General features: G+C 37.0%; 1 protein-coding gene across 1 annotated transcript; it reads right to left on the reverse strand.

Moving 5' to 3' along the window:
• Window positions 1-4,135: 4,135 nt before the first annotated feature.
• On the reverse strand, window positions 4,136-21,033 carry LOC150057548 (myelin-oligodendrocyte glycoprotein-like). Its single transcript, XM_090340207.1, has 4 exons — window positions 20,967-21,033; window positions 16,262-16,606; window positions 12,244-12,360; window positions 4,136-4,200 (listed from the first exon to the last, which is right to left on the reverse strand). Exons 1-4 carry the CDS (start codon window positions 21,031-21,033, stop codon window positions 4,136-4,138), a joined length of 594 nt encoding a protein of 197 aa, XP_090196333.1.
• Window positions 21,034-23,291: the final 2,258 nt, after the last annotated feature.

Raw genomic sequence — 23,291 nt, forward strand, 5'->3', positions numbered from 1 at the left:
TACCTAGAAGAGTTATGGCATATCACACACACACACACACACACACACACATTATTTATCTTGAGGAATCTCCATTCTAGTCTACATTGTGTCTGTTCTCCTTTACATTCCCACCAACCATGTATAAGAGTTTCTTTTTGCTTCTATATGAAGATTAAGGCTCTTCACTTTGCATTCTTTTGAAGACTATCATTAGTATCGTGATGGGAATTGCATTGAATTTAAAGACTCGTTGTATGGCCCTACTAAAAATATGACTGTGCTAATACATGACCACAAAAGGTTCTACCATCTCCTAATTTCTTCTTCAAAATTATCCTTCAGTGTTCATACTGTTTTGTTTTTAATCACTTCCTGATTAAAATTGTTTTGTTTGTTTTTTAGACTACTGAAATGAAAGTTGTTGCTTGCCAATGAATTCATTATTGATATTCAGAAAAATAATATTTAAATAAATATTTAATATTTACTACTTAGGTAAATTTGATTATCAGATATTAATTTTGCCTTCTTTTGGGTTTTCTAAGTACAGGATTATATCCTCTGTAAGTAGGATTAATTTGATTTATCTATGTCTATTTATATCATTTTCATTGTTTCCATTTGCCTTAATACTTTGACTAAAATTTCAAGCTCTGTATTGACTAATAATTCCAAGAGAGAACACCTTTGCTTCATTCCTGTTTTGAAAAATAAAGGTTTTCATTTTTTACCATTTGATATGATACTGGCTTATGGTTTCGTTATTATACCGAGGTAAAATCTTTCTGTTCCTGGATCTGTAAGAGATTCTGTCATGGAAGGATGCTTAATTTTATAAAAAAAATGTTTTTGCCTCTATTAACTCAGAACATTTATGTGATATCATCTTAAATTCTATTTGTATACCGTAGTCTGTTTACTGATTTGTTATGTTGAGCAATGTTCTTGCATTGGTAGAATGAAACCAAATTCATTGTTAAACTCCATTTACTCATGTGGCATTCATTTTTGCATAGGTATCAGTGCAAAGATGTTTGTATCTTTATTCACCAAGGGTTTCATTTGTGTGTGTGTGTTTGTGTGTGTGTGTCTGTGTGTTATGAATCCTCATTTGATTTTGGTAGCAAGATAATATTAATTTGTTGAAAGGATTTTAAAAGATACTTTTATTTTATGTAATAGTTTGAAGAGTATTGGTATTAGTTCTTTAGAGTCAGAAAAAATTTTAATAATGAATCTTTCTTGTACTGGATTTTATTTACATTTTATTTTTGCAAAATAAACTATTCTAATTAGAAAATAGAATTGCTTTAAAGTTTTTTTAAAACTTTAAAGTATCTGGGGCCAGGAGTTTGGCATAGTGTTTGAGTGCTTGCCTAGCATGCATGAAGACCTAGGTTCGATTCCTCAGTACATAGAAAAGAGCCGGAAGTGGTGCTGAGGCTCAAGTGGTAGAGCTCTAGTCTTGAGAAATGTCCAAGGACACTGCTCAGGCCTGGAGCTCAGCCCCAGGATTGGCAAAAAAAAAAACAAAAAAAAACACAAAACTTTAAAATATCTGAATTTAATGCTCCCTATGATTTTGATATAGAAATAATATAATGTAGAATACAATGTATATAGATATTATCTACATATTTGTAGATATTAATGATTTAAAGCAGAAACCACATTGTATTTATATCTAGATGATAAATGATGTATAAATATATAATACATATTTATGTACACATCCTTTTATCCTCTGAAATTGGGCTTCAGTGTCCAGCTCATCAGTTGTCATAGAAACTGATTAGCTTAGACCTCTTCTGTGTTTGAGCTACTGATAAATTAACACAGGATGATTTCAAAGCACTCACTCATCTAGAATTACACTACACAAGAAAATAGAATTTTCACAGACTCCCTTCAGTGAGAAATCCACCAGCTACTAAGGAAAAGTAGCCATGTCTTTTACCAGAAAATTTAGTCTTAGAAACCCGTAACAACTTTACTACATAGAAATTGCAACAAGATAGGAAAGTTCAATTTTTCAGGAAATGTTTTATAAATGAAGACTAAGGATTTTAAGTAATTTGAATAGTGCTTTTTATTAACAGGATATACAGACAAAAACATATACATACATATATGTGTGTAAAATTATGTATCAATATTATTTATCTATCAACAAATCATATCTCATAATATTAGTGGTTCATTAACCTTCAAAAGAATGCATGCAAGCTGAATTCCCAAGTCTTTGGGGAAAAAAAAACTTCACTATAGGCCTAGGTGGGATTTTATTTCCAGAATTCAATAATCAATAGTGTAAAATTTACAAGAATAAAGAGAAATATAGATGATTACACTAATTCAAATAAAACAAGCATTTGACATTATTGAGGTATTTCATGGTCAGAATGCTCTACAAACTTGTAGGTGAAGGAAATGTTAACATAGTAAATGTCCATGTATGAAAATTGATATCCAAGGTATTACTCCAAAGTTCACAACTGAAATCAATCATATTAAGATGAGTAGTAAGACAAGAATGTGTGCTGTTGTCACGTTCACTCAAGGTAGTATTGGATGCTGTAGTCAATAAGAGTAAAGTTACCCATTCTGGAAAGGAAAATTTAAATGTCCATCACAACTTAAGTGAATTATATATGTAAAAACACAAATGATCTCACAAAACTCTTGTTGCTACTGAGAAATTAATTCAGCATAGTTCCTGGATACAGAGTCAGAACTTGACAAACAATAGTGTTTTTGTAACAATGAATATTACCAAAACAAAGAATGTAAGAAAAACAATACTACTTACAAAAGCTACAAATGCTTTTTTGAAAAATGTAGAGTTAAATTTGTTCATTGATGCAGAAGATTTCTACAATGAACATTTCAAAGAATTCTTAATATAACTTAAATGGTCATGCAACAAGCACCTAGAGCCCAAGGATCCAGCCAGTCTAGGGAATGAGGGATAAGATCTTAGAGACACTCTGTGCCTGAGCAGAGAGAAGTAGGGAAAAGTTAAGAAGCTTGTCCATGTAATGACCATGCCTGTCTAATTGGATAAGAAATCATATTCCTTTTTCTCAAAAGATTTTATTTTTACAGTGTTGGCAGCTTCCTGGCACTCCTATGTACAGTCTGTGATCCAGACATCAACCAAGGCCTCTCATCAGACCCCTTCACCACTCCAATGCAGCCCTATTCTAACATGCATTCCCTTACTTATTCGCTAGATGGCAGAAGTCAGCTAGGGCAATGTCCACCAACCCCAGGACATCCTGTAACACAGGAGATAAGAACTAGCCAAGTCATTCACATGTTTAATTTTCTGCTGAGAGCCCTCCCTTTTGCAGTTTGTGTGATCTCTAATATTTTTCTAATTGCCCGGTTCCTGCTTCATGAGACTTCTTCCAGACTTCAGTCAAGAATTTGCCTCCACCACCAAGGAGTAGCTTCTGCCTGCTGCTTTTCCCCAGGGAGGACCTGCCTTTTACCCCTGATGTTGATGCCTCTTGCCAACAGGAAGTAACCAGAGAGAATCTACATCCTTTTTCATAATTATTAAAACACTGAAATGTAAGGTTTGCCCAGAAGTCACCTTCCACCTTCTGGTTAAGTCTCCCACCTAGTACTTGTGTTACCTAGGTAACTGGAACACCTAGAGATAGTCACATCCCCCCTTCCCCAGGTCACATCCTGGACTGCCTGGAACCACACCTCCCTTCATCCACGAGTGGCTGGGGTGCAATTTGGAATCTGAATAAACTTTTCCAACTCTTCTGGATACTGCATACTATTCACTTTTCATTGGCCTAATGTAATTTAAACCTTACAAATCCATACTTAAATATTTGTATATATAACATGTAATCAGATCTGCTAATAGCTTAAGTATGCTATTTCAGCACATAAATTGAGAATGCATTCAGCAATTAAGGAAAATGAGGACATTGTTCTCTGAAGAAGCTGCTGTGTAAAGAATAAAAGGTTCTGTTTGTTCTTATGCTAAGAAGATGCAAAATTGTTATGGGGCAAAGAGAGCAGGGAATGTCATGCTATGTTTGGAAACCCTTGTCTAGATAGGTGGTGTGCAGAAGAGGATGAAAGTCAAAGGATCATTTTTCTATCATCAGCTCATAACATTTCCTGTCTATCAGTAGTAGTCATTATGATTGCTTAGTTTACAAGCAGACTGTCGACTGTAGCCATTGTAAAGTTCTGTAATAAGTACATAAATGGACATTACATATGTACATTGCTCCATGATAATTCCAAGAGGAAAACCGGTCCTCCAGTTTCATATGCCTGTCACCATTTGTGGGCAGGAAACGCCATGATAACTAGGCAGAGACCCTAATCTTTAGCAGAGGCAAGAGCATTAACAAAGCTTTACATCAACCAAGGGGATGAACCACCCTGAAACGGTGTCAAGACTGAATTTCCAGGGAGGATCAGGACATGGTTACTGTAATGACTTCCCGGTTGTGATATCACTAATTACCACTCCTTCCTTGCTTGCTCACCCCCACCCATCACTTGCTGCCCACTGATAAAAAAAAAAAGCCTGTGATCACGGGGACTTCTGTGGAGTAACTGCCTGAGAGTCATATACCACCACTTGATAAGCAACTCCTAATAAACAATGTGCTAGTATACCAATGGTCCCTAAAGAGGGGTATTTATATGATTATGTCCCATGGTGCCTAGACAGCATAAATGGAGCAGATATCACGCCACATGGGTATGTGAGCTTGGAAAGAAAACACATCTATTTGATTGTGGTTTTCTGTCCTTCTGAAGGGCAAAGATGGTCACCTCAATGCTCTTCTGGCCATATATCCCAAATGAATGGATATGTCCTTGGTAGCTCCATTCTGTCAGGCCATAATAAGCTGCTTTCATCTGTTAGCCTAATGATCTGCTGAGTAAATCAGCCCCATTTCCAGGCAATTTGGCTCCTAATAAAACCTGGTTATTTACTTAAATAACCAGGGTCCTGGGGATGATAATTCAAGTCTTTGACCAATTTTACCACCAGAACTCTAAACAACAATGTTTCTGTTAAACTAAGATGCTTCATATATAAAATATGCATGCCCATTTACAGGCAGGGTCATTCTAGACAGCTCACATCCTCACATTTTGGGGCACAGCAAGTAATACTAAAGTCGCATCCTTTGCCAGACACGTGAGAAGACTAGATGATCTATAACTCAATGTTCCACCACTTTCACCTCTACAGATACAAGTAAAATCTTATTGTTTTGGGATCCCCATTCCTTCTAGAGTCAGGCCACCTTCCAACCAAAGGGTATTCTTGAGATTTACTTTCACTTTGCTCTGCATTAAACTTGTCCACCACATGTCAACAAAGAAGTGACACTCCCTTGAGCATGTCGACTAATTTCTTCCCCTATCTATGCCCTAATAAATGTCTTATTTCTATTTTCTTGTCTTGGTAAAATTCTTTTATAGTCTAGCAGTCCTTGAGCTTTCTAACATATAGCACTGACTTTAAAGCCCCAGAAATATTTTTTAACTAGATGGAGAAACTGTAAGAGCCAGAAAAACAGAGTGGTATGGGAAAACTGGTGTTCTGGGTTTGACATAACTATCAACATTGCTCTGCAAGTAACACCAAATAAAATTCACTCACATGTATATGGTTCACATAAGGTTGACACCTATATATTCCCATTTACTTAAAAGGTAGAAAATAAGTCTTTTGATTCAAGGGAAATATGGGTTTAATGTTTATTAGAACTTCCCCCAACACTCTTCTTACTATTTTAACCAATAAAACACTGGGTGCTATGACATGATACCTAAATAGATGAATCAGCACCCAGGCTGGCCTGGACAAAAAGAGAAACTCTTATCTAAAATAACGAATGCCAAAAGAGTTTGGGGAAAGGCTCCAGTTGTGAAGCTACTGCCTTAAAGTTTGAGGCCTGAGTTTTAAGCCGTAGTGCCACCAAACAAACCAAGAAACAAATAAATAAAACCAAAACTTTCATTCACTAGGTAATTTGAATTTAAGTGATCTATTATTTGGTCTCTCTACACCATCTTACTGTGGAAGCAGAACTTTGGTTTCTATTTCCTGGAATTTATGAGGTGTTTCTGGGATTCTATATTTGTTAAACTTCTGCTGTCTGAAAATGCTCTTTATTTAAATATACCAGTTTATGTATTTTTTATCTACATTAGTAAAATGCATGAGAAAAGCACACCCACTTATGTGCTATAATTGTTATAGCTTTCTTTCAAAAGAATGGGACATTTTAAGTTGCCTTCCATTTCTGGATTTAATAGCTGGGAAATTGCATTATAATACAAAATGTAAGAAGCATATATTTCCTTGGTCCATTTAGTGACAACATTTGCTCCAAAGATACCTAGCTCTTTTTTAATGGAGAATAATGTAAAAGTCAGTAGATGGGCTAATTGCCAGTACGTTTTCACAGAATTTTATCCTTCTATGCGGATATGAACATAAACATATAGCTACAAACAAACATATATGTATGTATAATTTCAACCCAAACTATCAAAGAATATAATTCATAATTCCATATTTAACAAATATGAAAAACCATAGTCTCTTTATCTTTAGTATATTATTTTTTAGCCTAGAATAGGCAAATGAAGTACCACTTGATAAATATTTTGAGAAGTTGAATTGGGAGCATTCATTAGACAGCAGGTACCTCCAAGTAGACTCCTGTCTCAAAGACCAGCAGCCTAAAACAGAAATAGCATAAAGCTTTTAAAGACAAAAACCTTAATTATGCTCAGATACCAGGAGACCTTCCCATCAGGGAGGTAGTTCAGGGGTCAGATTAAATCTTCCATGTAGGGGGATATACCTCAATCTTTCCATCTAGGGGTATACTCAGAAGCCAGTGAATCAAACCATATAGGGGAAATGGAAGGCCAACATTCTCTGTAGCAAATGGCCTACCTCACTTCTAGGCTTTTTGGTAGTACAAGGAAAGCCCCGGTCACCCAGCAAGGTACCAGGATGGCTGGAAGGACAAGGTATATTGCTTAGATCAAGGTTCAAAGCCAGCCTGGGTACAAAAGGACCTGAGATTCTTATCTCCAATTAACCTTGAGAAAATGGGAAGTGGGGCTCAAGGGTAGGGTGGTAGCCTTGAACTGAAGAGCTCAGGGACAGCACCAAGGCTGAGTTCAAATCCCATGACCCCCCAAAAAAATTTTAAAAAGAAAAGAAAAATGCCCCAAGGATGGAACTACACACAAGAATTGCTGTATAAGTATAATTTTAAGTGCATGATTTAGTATGGTGATTGAATTTTGGTGAAAGCAATGTCATCCCATATAGTATTGAGCTCCAAGTATTGATTTTTGGCAAAGCAATGGTCATAAAATTTAGCAGCATTTAATCTTTAGCCTGTGGATGCCCACAACTCATTGTTGAAACAGGTTTTACCTCATCAGTATAAACTTTATGATGAGAAAAGCAATACAGACATGCCGAGGAAAGTGATTAGCTAATTAGTTTTAGAATCTGTAATTCTTATGGAAGAGGAATGAGACAATTTGTTTTTCTTAGTGACAATTGAGATAAAGAGAACTAGATGCAGTATGGGTTGTGGGGTTGAGCAGTATAAATAAGCTAATGGGAACACTTGTTTTTTTTCCACCAGATAGGAAAGAACTCAAGTTCTTTCCTGAGTTTTGAGACGCCTCTATGTGCAATGATCCATGAGGTTAACAATGAGGCAGTTTAGCTATGAGGTACAGAAACAACGTTCTCAGCAGCTGGCCCTCAAGCATGGTAAGACTCTGCGTTTTCCTAGAATTGGAGGTCCTGGGTAGAAACATGGCTTCAGGGACTAGGTAAACTTGCTTATGAAAATATGGAGATAGCTGGGTGAGGTGGCAAGCCTGTAATCCTAGCTCCTCAGGAGAGGTCTGAGAATCACTAAGGAACATGAGGCTCTTATCTCCAATTAGCCATGAGAAAATCAGAAGTGGGGCTGTGGCTCCAGGATTAGGGTGGTAGCCTTGAGCTAAAGAGCTCAGGGACATCTCCCAGGCCCAGAGTTCAAGCCCCATGACCCACCAAAAAAGAAAGAAAAGAAAGAAAGGAAACATGGAGAATACTTAAATTCTTCACACAATAGGAATAGGTACATCCTCATATTGCAGAAATATCCTCAGGTTTGTGAGGGCTACTAGAACATCAATAATAACATAATGTAGGGACTGGGCCTCATACACAACATTTTTTAGAATAAAGGGTCCAGAAACCAATGTGAAGGCAAGCATAGATACTAGGTGTTTCTCAGTCAAGTGAATCCAAGCAAGTCCTATTGTCTACCTGCTGTTCCTTTTTTATTACAACCTCCTAGTACAACTGGGGGAAATTGTTCTAACCCAGAACAGCTGCCATTGTAGTAAATCACTCAGAATCTTTGAGGAACATCCTTCTTTGCTGGCACTGATTTCACATGTTCATATATTAAATTTCCACTGACAGCCTTTTTGTTTTCTGTGAAGAAAGGAAGAACATCAATCACTTTAGGCCTGAAGCAAAGTCCTTTAAACCTGTAAGATAGGAGTGAATGCAGATAAACACAAAACAGATGGCAATCAAAGACCTTTTCGAAAAATACAGAGCCAACGTAAACACCATTGCAGAGCATAGTACTCTGTACCAACCCACAGAGTCAGAGTTTGCCTTCATAGTATACAATCTTAGAAGGACATATCCAATACTGACATCTGAGGAAGTGTCTTCATCAATGTTTTCAATCTCAGAACATCCCTCAGCATTTACACGGGGACATCAGTAACACTATAGGCAAAGGAAATTTGTGACAGAGGAAGAGAGATGTCACAGAAAAAACACTGCAGTTTGTTCACAGTGCAGCAGGGGAGGTAAGAGAGGAAGGAGATGTGGGTAGAAAGGAAATAAGCAAAAGGGGCAGGCCATTTGTGCCAGTCAAAGAGTTTTAGGGTTTGGGGGTTAAGAGAAATGATATGGAGATGGATGGAAGGATAAAAGTGAGAGGAAATTTGGATTCGATATTATATATTAATGTTTGCTTTAAGGAAACAGTAAAGAAGCTGACAAATAGAGAAATAAGCTCACTACATATTGTTCTTTATTCTCATTTGTTTTTAAAGAAGAAACAATAACAAATATCTCCTATTTATACTAGTAAAAAATGGTGTGATACTTCGAGAAGTCTTGATGCTCCCAGAAGAGAAGGGAAAGAATAAAAACAAAATGACAACTTCACAATATTGCTACTGTGTAGAAGCCTGTGTTTTGGGGGTTTAGAGGGGTTAGGAGAGGAGAGTGTACTGACTTATATAGACACTGCTTTTCAGAACTTGGTGATCAGTGCATCTCTGATATGAGTAGCCGAGGACTTATTTCGGTTGGCATATTTTAAAACCATCTCACATTTTCCTGGTTCTTGTTTAAAACTAGGCTCTTACACTAACAACATATTATTTCCTTTCTTTTACATATGTCATATAGATAACTGAGGAATAGACACACAGTAAGAGTTATGCCAAAATAAAGATATTCTTAATCACACATTGTGCATAGTACATTTACCTGTAAAACTCAGATGTTTATTCAAAACTACAATCGATAGAAATACTAAATCAGATGATTAAGAAGGCAAGGCAAGGGATATAAAAAAATGGCATATTGGGACTGGGAGTTTGGCCTAGTGGTAGAGTGCTTGCCTAGCATGCACGAAGACCCAGGTTTGATTCCTTGATACCACATACATAGAAAAAAGCTGGAAGTGGAGCTGAAGCTCAAGTAGTAGAGATCTAGCCTTGAGAAAGTCCAAGGACAGCGCTCAGGCCCTGAGCTCAAGCCCAAGACTGGCAAAAATATGGCATATGGCATGCGCATGCAAGTGGTGATAATCTGTTTACCTACCCTCCTTGCCAAGAGAAAGTTATGGTCTCCAATCACAGGGGAAGACAGAGAGGGAGAGAGTGAGAAATGTTTTGTGTGGATATAGGCTAGATTTTCTGTGAAGCTTAAGAATATACATATATACATATGCACACATATCTTACCATGTTTTTCAGTAATTTTTCTGTTGAAAAGGTTAAAACTTATTTGTTTCTGAGTTTCCAAGAAAGTTCATTCTAGAATTTGTATGACTTATAGAGCAGCAGTTATCACTTTGCCACTCTGGAATTTAGGTCCCAATGAATGAAATAGAAATTTGTTCTAGAATTCCCCAGGGACACCAATAGCTCCATAGAACTGATTGCCATTAAGGCTTGTGTAATTCAGTAGTACCAAACCTGCTATCTATTATTCATCAACAATGGCTGCATTGTTCAGTTTATTATTATGTCATTCTTCAGTAGTCTGAAAATATTTGTGACCTGCTTATCAAAATCTGTGGAAGACTTGCTTCAGTTAAGGTGCTACTTTCTGTTCTGAATACCTTGCAACCACAAATATACTCTCTTTCCAATAGAGCATGAAGAAGTAGCCCGTCAACTAAACACTCGATGTATCATGCCAGTAGGACCTCATATACTCACAGATTTTGACACTTATTTTTTTTTACAATTTTGCTTGGCTTAAAATTCTCAGTTGTCAATGGAATATTTCATTTCATTAACAAAGTGAAGTGATTTCCTTTCAGACAGAAAATAGCAACAATCTTGAAAAGGGTATATGACTTGAGGTAATGACAATGTAAAGACTATTAAGATGTCTAGGGAAAAAGAATATACATCAAGAGCCACAACACAATGCTTTTGATACTGCCATTTTCTTTTGTTTAAGAAAGATCTCACTCATTTCTCTCTTTTTTACCAGCTCAGGGGCTTGAACTCAGGACCTGAACACTGTCCTTGGGCTTTCTCAAATGTAAAACTCTACATTTGAGCCAGAGCATCATTTCTGTCTTTTCTATGTCTGTGGTACTGAGGAATCAAACCAGGGTCTTGTGCATTCTAGGCAAGCACACTCCTATCACGAGATCAAATTCCCAGCCCATATCTCATACACTTTGTGAGCCTGATACAGCAATTTCAAAGGCAAGAACTGGAACTCAAGTTATTGAGCACAGTTCCTAGAGGTCACAAAATCCATCTCAGCTTCTCATAGTATTGTGTTCTCAACTTTAGGACACACAGATATTGATTAATGTGATATACTTCTAGTTGGGCACGGAGTCTTGGGAGTGGTATTTTATCCCATTGAACAGACACCATAAAATTCCATCCTAGAGGGATAGAATTGCAGAGATATCTCTCTATTAGGAAGGACAGTCGTGATTTACTACATTTGGGTGCCCTTAAAATCCTTCAACCCAGTTCTTTCTCCTAAAATCAAGTCGAGGCTAAATCAAGTCTAGACAAACCTTTAGGTCTCTTCTGGACAAAGCCCTTCACTTGGGCCTTTTTCATTACAGGCAAGACAACCAAAGGCATGAATTTCAAATAAATATAGGATTGAGTCAATAGAAGAAATCAGTTAAATGACATAAGATTTTTCTCTGAAAATTAGGTATCATATGATATTTTTAATTCATAAGCCAAGAAAACCAAATCTCATTGTTTTCTTGTCCTATATGATCTAAAAGGAGGAAAACAAGAGCAAATACAAAGAAAAAGAAAATAAAAAGAATTATTCTTCCACTCAACTGATATTTGTGAGTCAGTCCCCCAATCCTAGTTGGGCACTGAGCAGGACACAGGTAGTAGCAACAAAGAAAGACACATGCCCATTCAAGCACAGATACCATGTGTGACATAATGAGTGATATCGAGCTGTAAGAATGAAGGCAGCATTCAAGAACAAGAATAAGTAGTTCACCTGGTTCCCAGGGGGAAGCAGGGCTAATTTAGAAAAGACCAATAGATTCCATGAGGAGAGGAAAGGAAATACTCAAGTCTAGAGGTTGATGATCCCAGGAGGTTGAAATCAGTGTGCATTGTGATTCAAATCTAGGTGGGGCATGAAGACCCTCAAGATGCTATTTCCAAAATAACCAGGAAAAGACAGGCTGGAGGTATGACTCAGATTGTAGACCAAATGTGAGGCTCTATGTTCAAATATACATGAAAAAAAAAGCAATGAAGAACAAGCACAACACTAAGGATAAGGAAATGATTCATGTTCTTTAGGATTTCCCTTTCTATCTTTAAATATAAAATATTCTTAATCCCATTCCCTTAATATGAGAAGAGAATTGGATGAGCTCTGTATAAATCCATCCCATGTGTCACACTTACCTTTCCTTAGTTTAGAAAAAACATAGATCATGCAGGTAGTTGTCAAGCAGACAGCAAGGATAATCACACAGGCAGCCAATCGCACACTCTGGGAACTGATGCTGGAGTTTAGGGCATCTAAAAAACAGGAATCATTTCTCCTGAGACCCAGATTGATATGAGGAGATTTGGCTGCTACTGCTTATCCTTGATGACTCCTCAAGAGAGACATTAACAGACCAGTAGAGGCTCTACCACACTGGCCCTCTTACAATGTCTACCCTTCCTGGTTTTGTACTCCTCCCAGTGTGTGAAAACCTTGAAAGTTAGGTCTTCTGACTTATTTCCTTTTGCCAGGGGATTAAGCATAGGACAATACGTGTCATCTTCAAAAGTGTAGAGGAAGAAAAGGGAGAGAATACAGTCAAGCATACAATGCCTATCCTACAAAATTTAGAAAATAAGGGAGGAGGGTTTTGGCTATGAGAGATGAGAATAGCCAAAGCGAAGATCCTGAAAAATGAATACAAATGGTATTCATAACATGCTTTGTTGAATGGTAACTGCTTTGTATAACTTAAAGATAATTTTTGGAGTGTAAAAGAAGGCTGCATTGTGAGAATGGAAGGGCATTAAAAACAAAGGATGTAAAAAGTCAGCAGTTCCAACTGTTTTACACTGAGCTATTCCTTAATAAGCCTCCAGTAACAATTGACTGTAGTTAATGCACAAAGATTTACCATACAGTATACAGCATAGACATATCTTTTTTCCCAATGTACCGAGGGGTTACATTTATATTCACCAGATAGAGGGTGCATTACTTCTCATACATTGATATTCCTTCTTATGTTTTTGTCGCCCCATTTCCCTTCCCTACTAAATTTTTCTCCTCCTACTTCAAATGAACAGGTAAACATCTACATAATATACCAGGTAAAAAAATAGGATACAGTAACAATATGAGATTAACCAAAGCCAACACAAGAGAAGGGAGAAAAACACAGTACATTAAGAGTAACAGTTATTTATAATTAAGCTCTCGTTTCCATGTCCTGGAGTTCCATTAATTTGGCCTCATCCTACATGGCCTTATGTATCTAGGGTTTGAGCTATTATAATACTCTGCTAGAAGAGATTTGGACGTGTACTAATTCTTCTACATGAGGGAAAACATTGAACCTATATTCCTTTGAGTCTGGCTTAGTTTATTTAATATGTTTTTTCCCCAAATCTTTCCATTTCCTCACAAATGGTACAATGTCCTTTCTTCTGATGGAGGCATAGAATTCCATTGTGTATAAATACCATATTTTGTTGATCCAATCATCAACTCAGGGGCATCTGGGTTGGTTCTATATCTTTGCTATGGTAAATAGTGCTGCAATGAACATCATTGTGCTAGTGCATTTAGTATGTTCTTGTTTCTAGATGGATATGTAAATGCCAAGTAGTGGAATTGCTGGTTCTATGGGAACTCCATGTTTAGTTTTTTGAGGAACCACTACACTGCTTTCCATAGTGAATGAATGAGTTTACATTCCCACCAATAGTGTGGTAGTGATCCCTCCTAGCCACATCCAGATATATTTTAGATATGAAGCCTTTATCTGTTGTATGGTTAGTGAAGATCTTCTCAAACTCTGTGGACTTTCTATTTAACTTGCTACCTATGTCCTTTGCCACACAGAAGCTCTGCAATTTAATGCAGTCCGATTGGTCACAGCTATCTTTGATTTGATGTATTTCTGGGTCTTTATTAAGAAAGATTCAACCAGTGCCAAGGTGGCCTAGTGTATCTCTTATTCCTTCTTCTAAAGTTTTACGGTGTCTGCTTTTACCTTGAGGTCTTTGATCCATTTGGAATTAATCCTGGTGTAGGGTGACAAAGAAGGTTACAAATTTAGCTTTCTGCAGGTGCTTAATCAGTGTTGTCAGCACCACTTATTGAAGAGGCTGTCTTTCTACTTTTTTTGGCTCCTTTGTCAAAGATTAGGTGGCCACAGGTCTGTGGGTTGATTCTGGGTATTCAGTTCTATTCCTCGGTCCTCAGGCATGTACTTGTGCCAGCATCAAGGTATTTTAGTTACTATGTCCCTGTAATAGAGTCTAAAGTTTGGTATTGAAATTCCTCCTGCACTGTTCTTTCTGCTAAGAAATATTTTTGCTATATGGGGTCTTTTATTATTCCATATAAAATTTTGGATTGCATCTTCTACTTCCTTGAAGAATGACATTGGGATATTGATGGGTATTGCATTGAATTTGTAGAAAACCATTGGCAGGATTGCCATTTTCACTATGTTAATTCTTCCAATCCAGAAGACATACTTTATTCTACAGCTAAAAACGCAGGTAGAGCATTGGAAATTTCTGTGGGATTGTTATGGAGTAATTACAAGAGAGTAATAAAGGAAGGAGGAAATAACCTAATGAACTAAGGAAGGATAAAGAGCAGCCTAAATGGAAGACTGCCTTGTTTCTCCCTACCTAGGCAAAAAATTCAGGGACTTTCAGGAGAACATTGAGATTTCCAGAGAATGAATCTCTAGAGGAAACTGATTCTTAACCATGGGCCACATTTCTCCTCCGCCCAGGGCAGGAAAAAAGCCTGGCACAAATGAGAACCAACAGTGTGGTGAGGTTCCCATTCTCATTGAGAATGAGCTACATGTCCAAGTGAATCAGCTCTGGGATTCCTAACTGCGGTCTTATCAACCAGCCAGGGAAGAAACCTCCCTTGCCCAGACTCTCCTAAGATCTGTCAAGTCCTTGACTTGAATCATAAATTGTAAAGCTTCTGTACAATAGCTTAATAATGAAAATAAAATTGTATTTTTAAATGTCATCCAATGATTTACAAGGTGTTACGATATCCCACAAAAGCTGGGTGTGGTGACTCATGCCACCTAGTTACTCAGGAGACTGAGTAATCCTAGCTACTCAGGAGCTGAGATCTGATGATCAAGGTTCAAAGCCAGCCTGGGCACAAAAGTACCTGAGATTCTTATCTCCAGTTAACCTCTAGAAAATGGGAAATGGAGCTTGTTTCAAGGGTAGGGTGGTAGCTTTGAGCTGAAGAGCTCAGGGACAGTGCCCAGGCCCAGGTGTAGGGCAGTAGCTTTGCGCTGAAGAGGTCAGAGATAATGCTCATGCCAGAGTTCAATTCCCATGACCCACCAAAACACAAAATAAAATAAAAAAAATATGTACCAGAAAAATATTGACTTGGCAGTAATTATCAGAGTGGTGTTTAAAATTTTTTCAGCAATTCACTTTTCACTAGAACAGTAGTGTATTTGTAAAGGATCTTGTAAGTGTTAACCACTTACCAGGTAAATTTGGTACCAAGGGCATCTGCGGTCTAAGGAGAGTGTGATGATGGATGAGGATTATTCTCTTTATCAGTTGCAAAAGAGTGATAAGCATGGATAATTGCCCCAAGCTAGGACCTAGAAGAGGCTTCTCTTGACTTTGAAAATCAAAATTTGTACTATTAATGGCCTGGGTTGCGCACAATCCTACCTTTTGTCATATCAAGACATTTCCCCAAGGGAAATGTCTATGCACAAGTATGTTAAAGTGCAAAGTCATGCAGCTATGGGAACACAAAAAGGTATCATAAAGGATGAAGAGAGAACAATATCACTGGAAAAGTACATTGATATGCAGAAATGTCTGATAGAGAGTGAGTGAGATTGCTCCTTTCCCTGTTTAGCTCAAATTTGGAAGTAAGAATACAGTGAACTGAGGCACATTGTTTGTAACTTTTCAGTGTTAGGACAGATTCCCTGCCCCTAAAAATCATTTTAAAGAAAAAGAGAGAGATGAACACATATAATATATAATATACGAATATACATTATATATATATCAGTTAACACATGAACAATTTGGAATGGTTAGCTCAAATGAGTGTGAACCTGGCATTCAATCTTGGTGGTGTGTAGACTTCAGCTGTCTGTCCATTCACATTAAGTACTAACTAGAGCCAAGCACACTATTGATTTTCCAGAAAATATTCATTTCCCAGGCTTACCTGTAACAAGCACTGTGATCCTAGCTACATCAAAGTGTGTGGGGCTTTTAAAGATACATCTGTATATCCCTCCATCTGATAACTTGATAGGATAGATCTTAAGTTGAACATGTCCATTTTCAATGTTCTCCATCAGAAGTGTTGTCCTGTCTTGGTACTCCGGAGCTTGCCCCTCCATATACTCCTTGCCATTCCTATAGGCATACACAAAGTCTGACTGACCATGATACCATGTTATATTCATGTTGCTGGCATCCATGGATGGGCTGAGGTAGCAGTGAAGTAAAGCCTCTTGGTCAAGTGAGGCAATGACAGGTGTTTGTGGTCCTTTCACTTGAAATTGTCCTGGAAGTGATTAAGGAAAGAACAGGGTCATTGCTGATATCAATTAGGATTGATTTTGACTATCTGATGGGAGAGGAAGAGCAGCTCCATTATCACAATGGCTTGTGGTTCATTAAAGAGAACAACCAAAATAAGAATGCTCAACTGTATTTTTGCATAGGAGTCAATAGCAACAGATGTTACCAATGTATAACAGTCATGTCATCTAAACACAGTTGACAATCAAGTTCATATAAATCATTTTAAGTCTCTTGTCAGCACTACATTTATGGAGTATTACCTTCATTTGTTCATGTTACAGATGAGAAAATTGAGTCAGAGAGCAAATGCCTAATTTTCCCTGTAATCTATGTGCAAGAAAGCATAATGTAAGAGTTGAGATATCATTTACCAAATGTTACTTTGCTTTAAACCATACTAAAATATGATTGCACTAAAAACAGTATGTTATGCTAGGAAAAATTTAAATTCCATTGTACTATCAGGGTAAAGAAAGAACATACAAGAATTTATATAAAATACTTTACAAATGTATAAAAGACTGTAGCATAACTGTTATAAATGCAGGTTTTGCATCCTTAATTTGAATAACTGAAATTCAAAATGTTTCAAGACCCCCAAACTTTATGTGGGCTGAAACAATGTTACAAGTGAAAACTGCCAACATCATGACTTTGCCTTGTGAATCACAAGGAAAATGAAAGTACAATGAAAGGGAAAATGAAATATTTTAGATATTTTATTTATAAGATAAGGCTTATATGAAACAAGTTCTGTGTAAAGATATTTTATTGTATTAGGAAAATACTTCAAAATTTGGAAAGGTAGGCTATCCAAAACATGAAATAAGTGTTTTGGAACATGGATACTCAAAGACTGTAGCAGAACTGTTATAAATGCAGGTTTTGCATCCTTAATTTGAATAACTGAAATTCAAAATGTTTCAAGACCCCCAAACTTTATGTGGGCTGAAACAATGTTACAAGTGAAAACTGCCAACATCATGACTTTGCCCTGTGAATGACAGGGAAAATGAAAATACAGGACAATATGGTAGATATTTTATTTATAAGATAAGGCTTATATGAAACAAGTTCTGTGTAAAGATATTTTATTGTATAGGGAAAATACTTCAAAATTTGGAAAGATAGGATATCCAAAACATGAAATAAGTGTTTTAGAAAATGGATAGTCAAACCTTGAAATGTAAAGAAAACTACTCACTTTTCCTAGAAAAATTAAAAAGAGAACTAGTCTTTCTCCTTCTTTCTTGAGATACTTCCTTAATATTTTCTCTGTTAAGAAAATTCAGGGCCTGGAGTCTGGCCTAGTGGTAGAGTGCTTGCCTAGCATGCTTGAAGACCAGGGTTCAATTCCTCAGTACCTCATACACAGAAAAAGGCCAGAACTGATGCTGAAGCTCAAGTCGTAGAGCTCTAGCCCTGAGAAAGTCCACAAGGACAGTGCTCAGGGCTCAAGCCCAGGACTAGCAAAAAATAAAATAGGAAAGAAAATTCATATTTCACTCCTGCAATAGAATTAGTAGTATTTTGCACTTCTATGAAGTGCTTATATTTATGTATATTGTCTGGAAAGCACGTCTCTTCATCTGAGGAACAATATCTATGCTGCAAATTGTTCCTCTCATCAGCTCTAACTTCACTTTTGACAGTTCTGGGTTCTTGGGAAGAATTCTCCCACAGCCCTTTTTGCTTTAGTTATATTTTTAGATGGGATATTATCGTTTTACTAGTAACCACCCTCAATACGATATCCTTCAACTTCTGCCTCCTTTATATCTTGAATTGTGTCCATGTGCAGCTCTCTACACATTAGCCCTCCAACAAACTCATAAAACAAAAGAGGAAATAGTGAATTGAAAGGTTAAAGGAAAGAATCCAATTTGGTCTGAAATAAGAGAATTATTCCCAATCTTATCTCTCCTAGTATAATATGGAAGTAAAAAGACAATAAAATAAAATAAAGAAAATAAAAGTAAAAGCGTTGAAACCCTGGAAAGATCTTGGGGTCTCAGAGCCCAGAAAACTTATTTTAGTCATGGAACAGCAAGCAACCCTCAGGGAAGTACACACTATTATTTAGGCTCAGATTTACACAGGGCACATAAGACAGTGCAGGATAAATCCAAGAAAAAGTGACTAAAGGTATTACTTTAATGCTTACTTATTTAAAAAATCATCAATGTAGGATTGAGGAAGAATGTTAAAAGGGGTGACATCATACAACATGCATTGTAATCCTAAACTGAGTTTTAGAACTGTCACCCCTTTTTACAGATAGTAAAATTTGATATTGTTATTCCTTCAAAACTATTCTGCCTGCTAATAATTGTTTGCTTTTTGAGGTCATTTGTTGTCCCATATGAATTTTTTGATTGCTTTCTCTGTCTCACTGAGGAGTGAAGATGGGGTTTTGATGTGTGGTACATTGAATTTACAGATTGCCTTGGGAAGCATTTCTAAGAAAGTCTTTCCCGTTCCTTAAGTCACCTTCAGTTTCTGCACAGACAAGTAGTAGTCAACGAGTTAAGAAGAATCCTGCAGAACTGGAGAAAGTTTTTACAAGCAATATCAGACAATAATCTAATATCCACAATACACAGAGAACTGTAAAAAAAAAATCAATCCTCCAAACAAGCCAATTAAAAATTGGGAAATGAGCTAAAGGGTCTTCTCAAAAGAAGCAAAAGATGACCAATAGATACTTGAAGAAGTGTTCAACACATCTGCCTATAAAGGAAATGCAAATCAAACCCAACATTAAGATTCTTCCTCACCTCAGGAAGAATGGCCATTATGAGGAAAGCAGTAAGAGGTGACCCTAATAAACTGTTGATGGGAATACAAATTTGCTCAACCACATTGCAGAGCAATGTGGACATTCCTCAAAAAAATTAAATATAACATATTTAAATATTAAATATAACATATAACTCAGCAAATTACACTCCTGGGCACTTAATCCAAAAGATTACAAATCAGCCCAACCATGGTTATTGTAGCACCATAGCCAAGGTATAGAAGCAGACCTGATGCCCCTCAGTAGATCAATGGATCAAAACAATGTGGTACATGTACACAGTGGAATTTTACTCAACCATTAGAAAGAATGATATTGTGCATTCGCAAAGAAATGTAAAGATGTGGAAACAATTATACTAAAAGCAGTGAGTCTGGCATAGAGAGAAAAAGGACATATAGTTTCCCACATATGTGTAAACTAGATATAGCTTCTAAACTAGCTTTGTAAGTATGTTGGATAGTATATGTATTAAGTGAAATAGGGTAGATTCAAGGGAAACCTCAAATAGAGTAATTCTTCAGAAAGACAAAGTTAAAGATCAGTAAAAACAGACAGCAGGAAGAAAATAGGAGAAAGGGTAGTGTGGGATGGAAAGGAAAAGGGTATAAAAATGAAGAAGGAGAAATGGACTGAAGAATCCTATGTATATCCTAAAAAATTAAGAGGAGTGAGGCAACTGTGGGGCAAATGTATGATAATATCGAAAGGGCCGACACTGATCAAGATATTTGGCAGATATAAACTGTTAAATGGCAACTCCTACGTACTATTACTTAAGATTCAACAGATATAATAAAAGAACGATTTAAAAATGCTTGAAAGGGCTGGGAATTTGGCCTAGTGGTTAAAGTGCTTGCCTAGCATGCATGAAGACCTGGGTTCGATTCCTCGGTACCACATACATAGAAAAAAGCCAGAAGTGGTGCTGAGGCTCAAGTGGTAGAGCTTCTAGCCTTGAGAAAGTCCAAGGACAAGTGCTCAGGCCCTGAGCTCAAGCCCAGGACTGGCAAAAAAAAAAAAGATAACAATATGACAATATTCATGATGTATTGCATACTTGCAATATTCTAGGTATGTGATATAAATTATGATAATTAAACAATTAATAAATGTATTGTTGACTTTGACATTTTTACCCTGCATGATTTTACGGAATTCAGGCAGAGATTTTTTATCTTTCCTATTCTCTTGCATGTTTCTCAAGTTTTAGTTTTTTCATCTGATAAAGGAAATTTATGGCATTTGGAGGGATGCTTTAAAATGTTATGATTCAAAAAAAGACAATCATTTTCAGCCTGGAATTATCAAACTGAATAAATGGATCTATTGCAAGAATGACTATCATTGGATAGTTGAAATATTTCATCTTCACTAAGAAAAGAGAAAAGATAAAGAGAACAAAGGACAGACAAAGTGAAACTAAGCCTGTGATTCCCAGCTCAGGAATTAGTGAGACTGAGGAGCATTGTGAAGAGCAGAAACCCTTCTGAGCTAGGCTCCCATGTGCAGGGAAAGCCGCTGATTCCTCCCCACTCACCTGAGGCTGCCCAGGGAAGCAGGATGGAGAGCAAGAGGATCCTGATGTTGGGGCTCCAGGGCTGCATCACACACCCCTGCCTTCTCCTGGACCACCTCAGTCACAATTATAGGGCTTGATGAATATATGTTCCCACTCTCCCTAAAGATATGATTCAATCTTCTTTTTCGCTATTATAGACCTAGGATAAAAAAGAAAGAAATATTTTTTCCAGGACTACTGGTTACATGGAGAACACAAAGAAAACCTGACCCTAAATTGTTTCTTTTTTAACCCTAGTTCATATTATGTTATGTCATTCTATCTATTTTATTTGATTGCGTGAGGTGCCAGTGATGAAACATGGCATCTCTTCTGCATGCAAGACATGTGTGCTACATCCCCAGTCCACCTGTGCAATATGTTCAGATTTTGATAAGGTGTCATGTAAAAATGAGCAAAACTGACCACAAAAGTATATAAACCACATTTACTTAAAAATAATCATTGGATCATTTTGTTGTTCAAGCCTCACCAAGAAATAATTTGTGTGTGTGCATGACTGTGTGTGTGTTTGTGTGTTTGTGTGTTTCTGTATGTACTAGTACTAGGGCTTAAACTCCAGAATAGGATGGACTCCTTTAGTCTTTGTTTTTTAATTGCCCTATCTCTTGAATGTCAGCCCCATTTCTGAAAAAGAGCTCATTTTTACTTTCTTAATTAGAATTTTAATTAGAATTGCATACTACTCATTTACTTTTCCCTGGGTAGATACAGGCAGCAACTTCAATTAACTGTGATATTACATTATTTTTCATTGGGGAAATATAACATAAAGCCATTTGGAAAACACCACGTGCTTGTTAGAGTAGGAGAAATAAGAAAAGAGAAAATAAAAGCCCATTTCCATGGTGAGAATGTTAAGGGGTTGATTGACATCATAGCAGTCAGATTGCAAGAGGTGTACCCCCATGGACAAAGAAATTTCACCGTTTTTTTCTAAAAATTTCCTTACTCTAGGATCTGAAGAGAAGAAATAACTAATCTCCATGTAAAAACAGCTCAGAATTTAAAAGCAAATTGTTATTACTCTATTGCTCCATGAAAAGAATATGTAGAAATAGATAGGAGTATACCTCAGAGTCAAAAAAGCCAGTGTCAAAAGGTTGTTGATTGTACAGTTCCATTCACAGGACACTGTAGAATATAAACTTGATGGACAGAGGAAGGTGAAAAGTTTATAGAGGGCAGGTGGAGAGGAGCTCCAGAGACAAAACTAGGGGCTGTTTGAGGAGCTGGAACTGTTCTGTAGCTTTAGGTGGAAGCCGTTGTGCAATTCTGTATTTGTATGTAACTTTTGCAGTTTCATAAAGCAAACTGACCCAACTCTCTGAGTGCAAATTTGTAAACATTACTCATAAAACATTTTAGAACTTGATCAAAATTCTGTGTACCAACCCCAAGTACTATATCAATGAAACCTTATGTGCTACTAATATACACCAATTAAAAAGCACTTTCTCATTCTTAAAATAACAGAGGACACAATTAAGAAAAGATATCATTATAAAACCAAATTATAAATACCATTCATAAATAAATTCATGAGGCTAGCTTTCTTTTCTTCTTGCTGCAGGAACTCAAGAAGCCTCAGAGACTACTAAAATGGTGCAGGTCTCACCAACTGAAAATTCTTTCAGCGAGCATCACAAGGTGTCTATGGATTTTGTTACATTTATAGTCAAAAAGCACAGAGTCTACTTACCCACATGAGAAAGGAAAGCAATCTGCCAGGCAGGGCCACTGAAGTAAATGGGTGGAAGATGGTGGTGACAGGGCTGGAGTTTCAGGGAGAAGTTTAGGTAGTTCAACTTTGGGGAGGTGTCTGTGGATTGGTTAATTTGAATCTGTTCCTAAGTGAAGGGCAAGGAACTGCACCTAACTGTATGGTATCTGGTGACAGAGCTAGGGGTGGATGCATACAAGCCCTGAATGGCAACCTGATAAGGAGAGTGGCTAGGGTGTGGACATGATCAACTGTGCTTATAAACAAGAACTGCCTTGCTTCTAGACAACACTTCATAGTTGAGTACAAACAGCCTTATTATTTTAAAATAAGAAAGTAAAGTGTTATTAGTCTCTTGATGTTTTGCAATGGACTTTGACCTCATTTATTTATTTGGTGGCCTAGGATATCATACATCAGGGTTTCAGAGTAGAAAGTATATTGCCCTCTGAGTTGAGGAAATCATTTCTTCTGAAAGTGAAAACGAAGGAAAGAGGTACAGCAGGCGGTGAGGAGGCCATCTGTGGCCACCCATTATCCTTGTGCAGCTCTTTTTGGAT

Source organism: Megascapheus bottae, chromosome 10 (assembly GCF_031878675.1).
Source record: "Megascapheus bottae isolate mThoBot1 chromosome 10, mThoBot2.hap1, whole genome shotgun sequence".
Lineage (NCBI taxonomy): Eukaryota > Metazoa > Chordata > Mammalia > Rodentia > Geomyidae > Megascapheus > Megascapheus bottae.

Coding starts and splice junctions, on each gene's coding strand:
- LOC150057548 (XM_090340207.1), bottom strand. CDS start 21,033: ATGCAGCCCTGGAGCCCCAACATCAGGATCCTCTTGCTCTCCATCCTG. Junction 16,607..20,966: donor GCTTCCCTGGGCAGCCTCAG/GTGAGTGGGGAG, acceptor AATCACTTCCAG/GACAATTTCAAGTGAAAGGA. Junction 4,201..12,243: donor TTTTTCTAAACTAAGGAAAG/GTAAGTGTGACA, acceptor TACTTATTACAG/AACTTTACAATGGCTACAGT.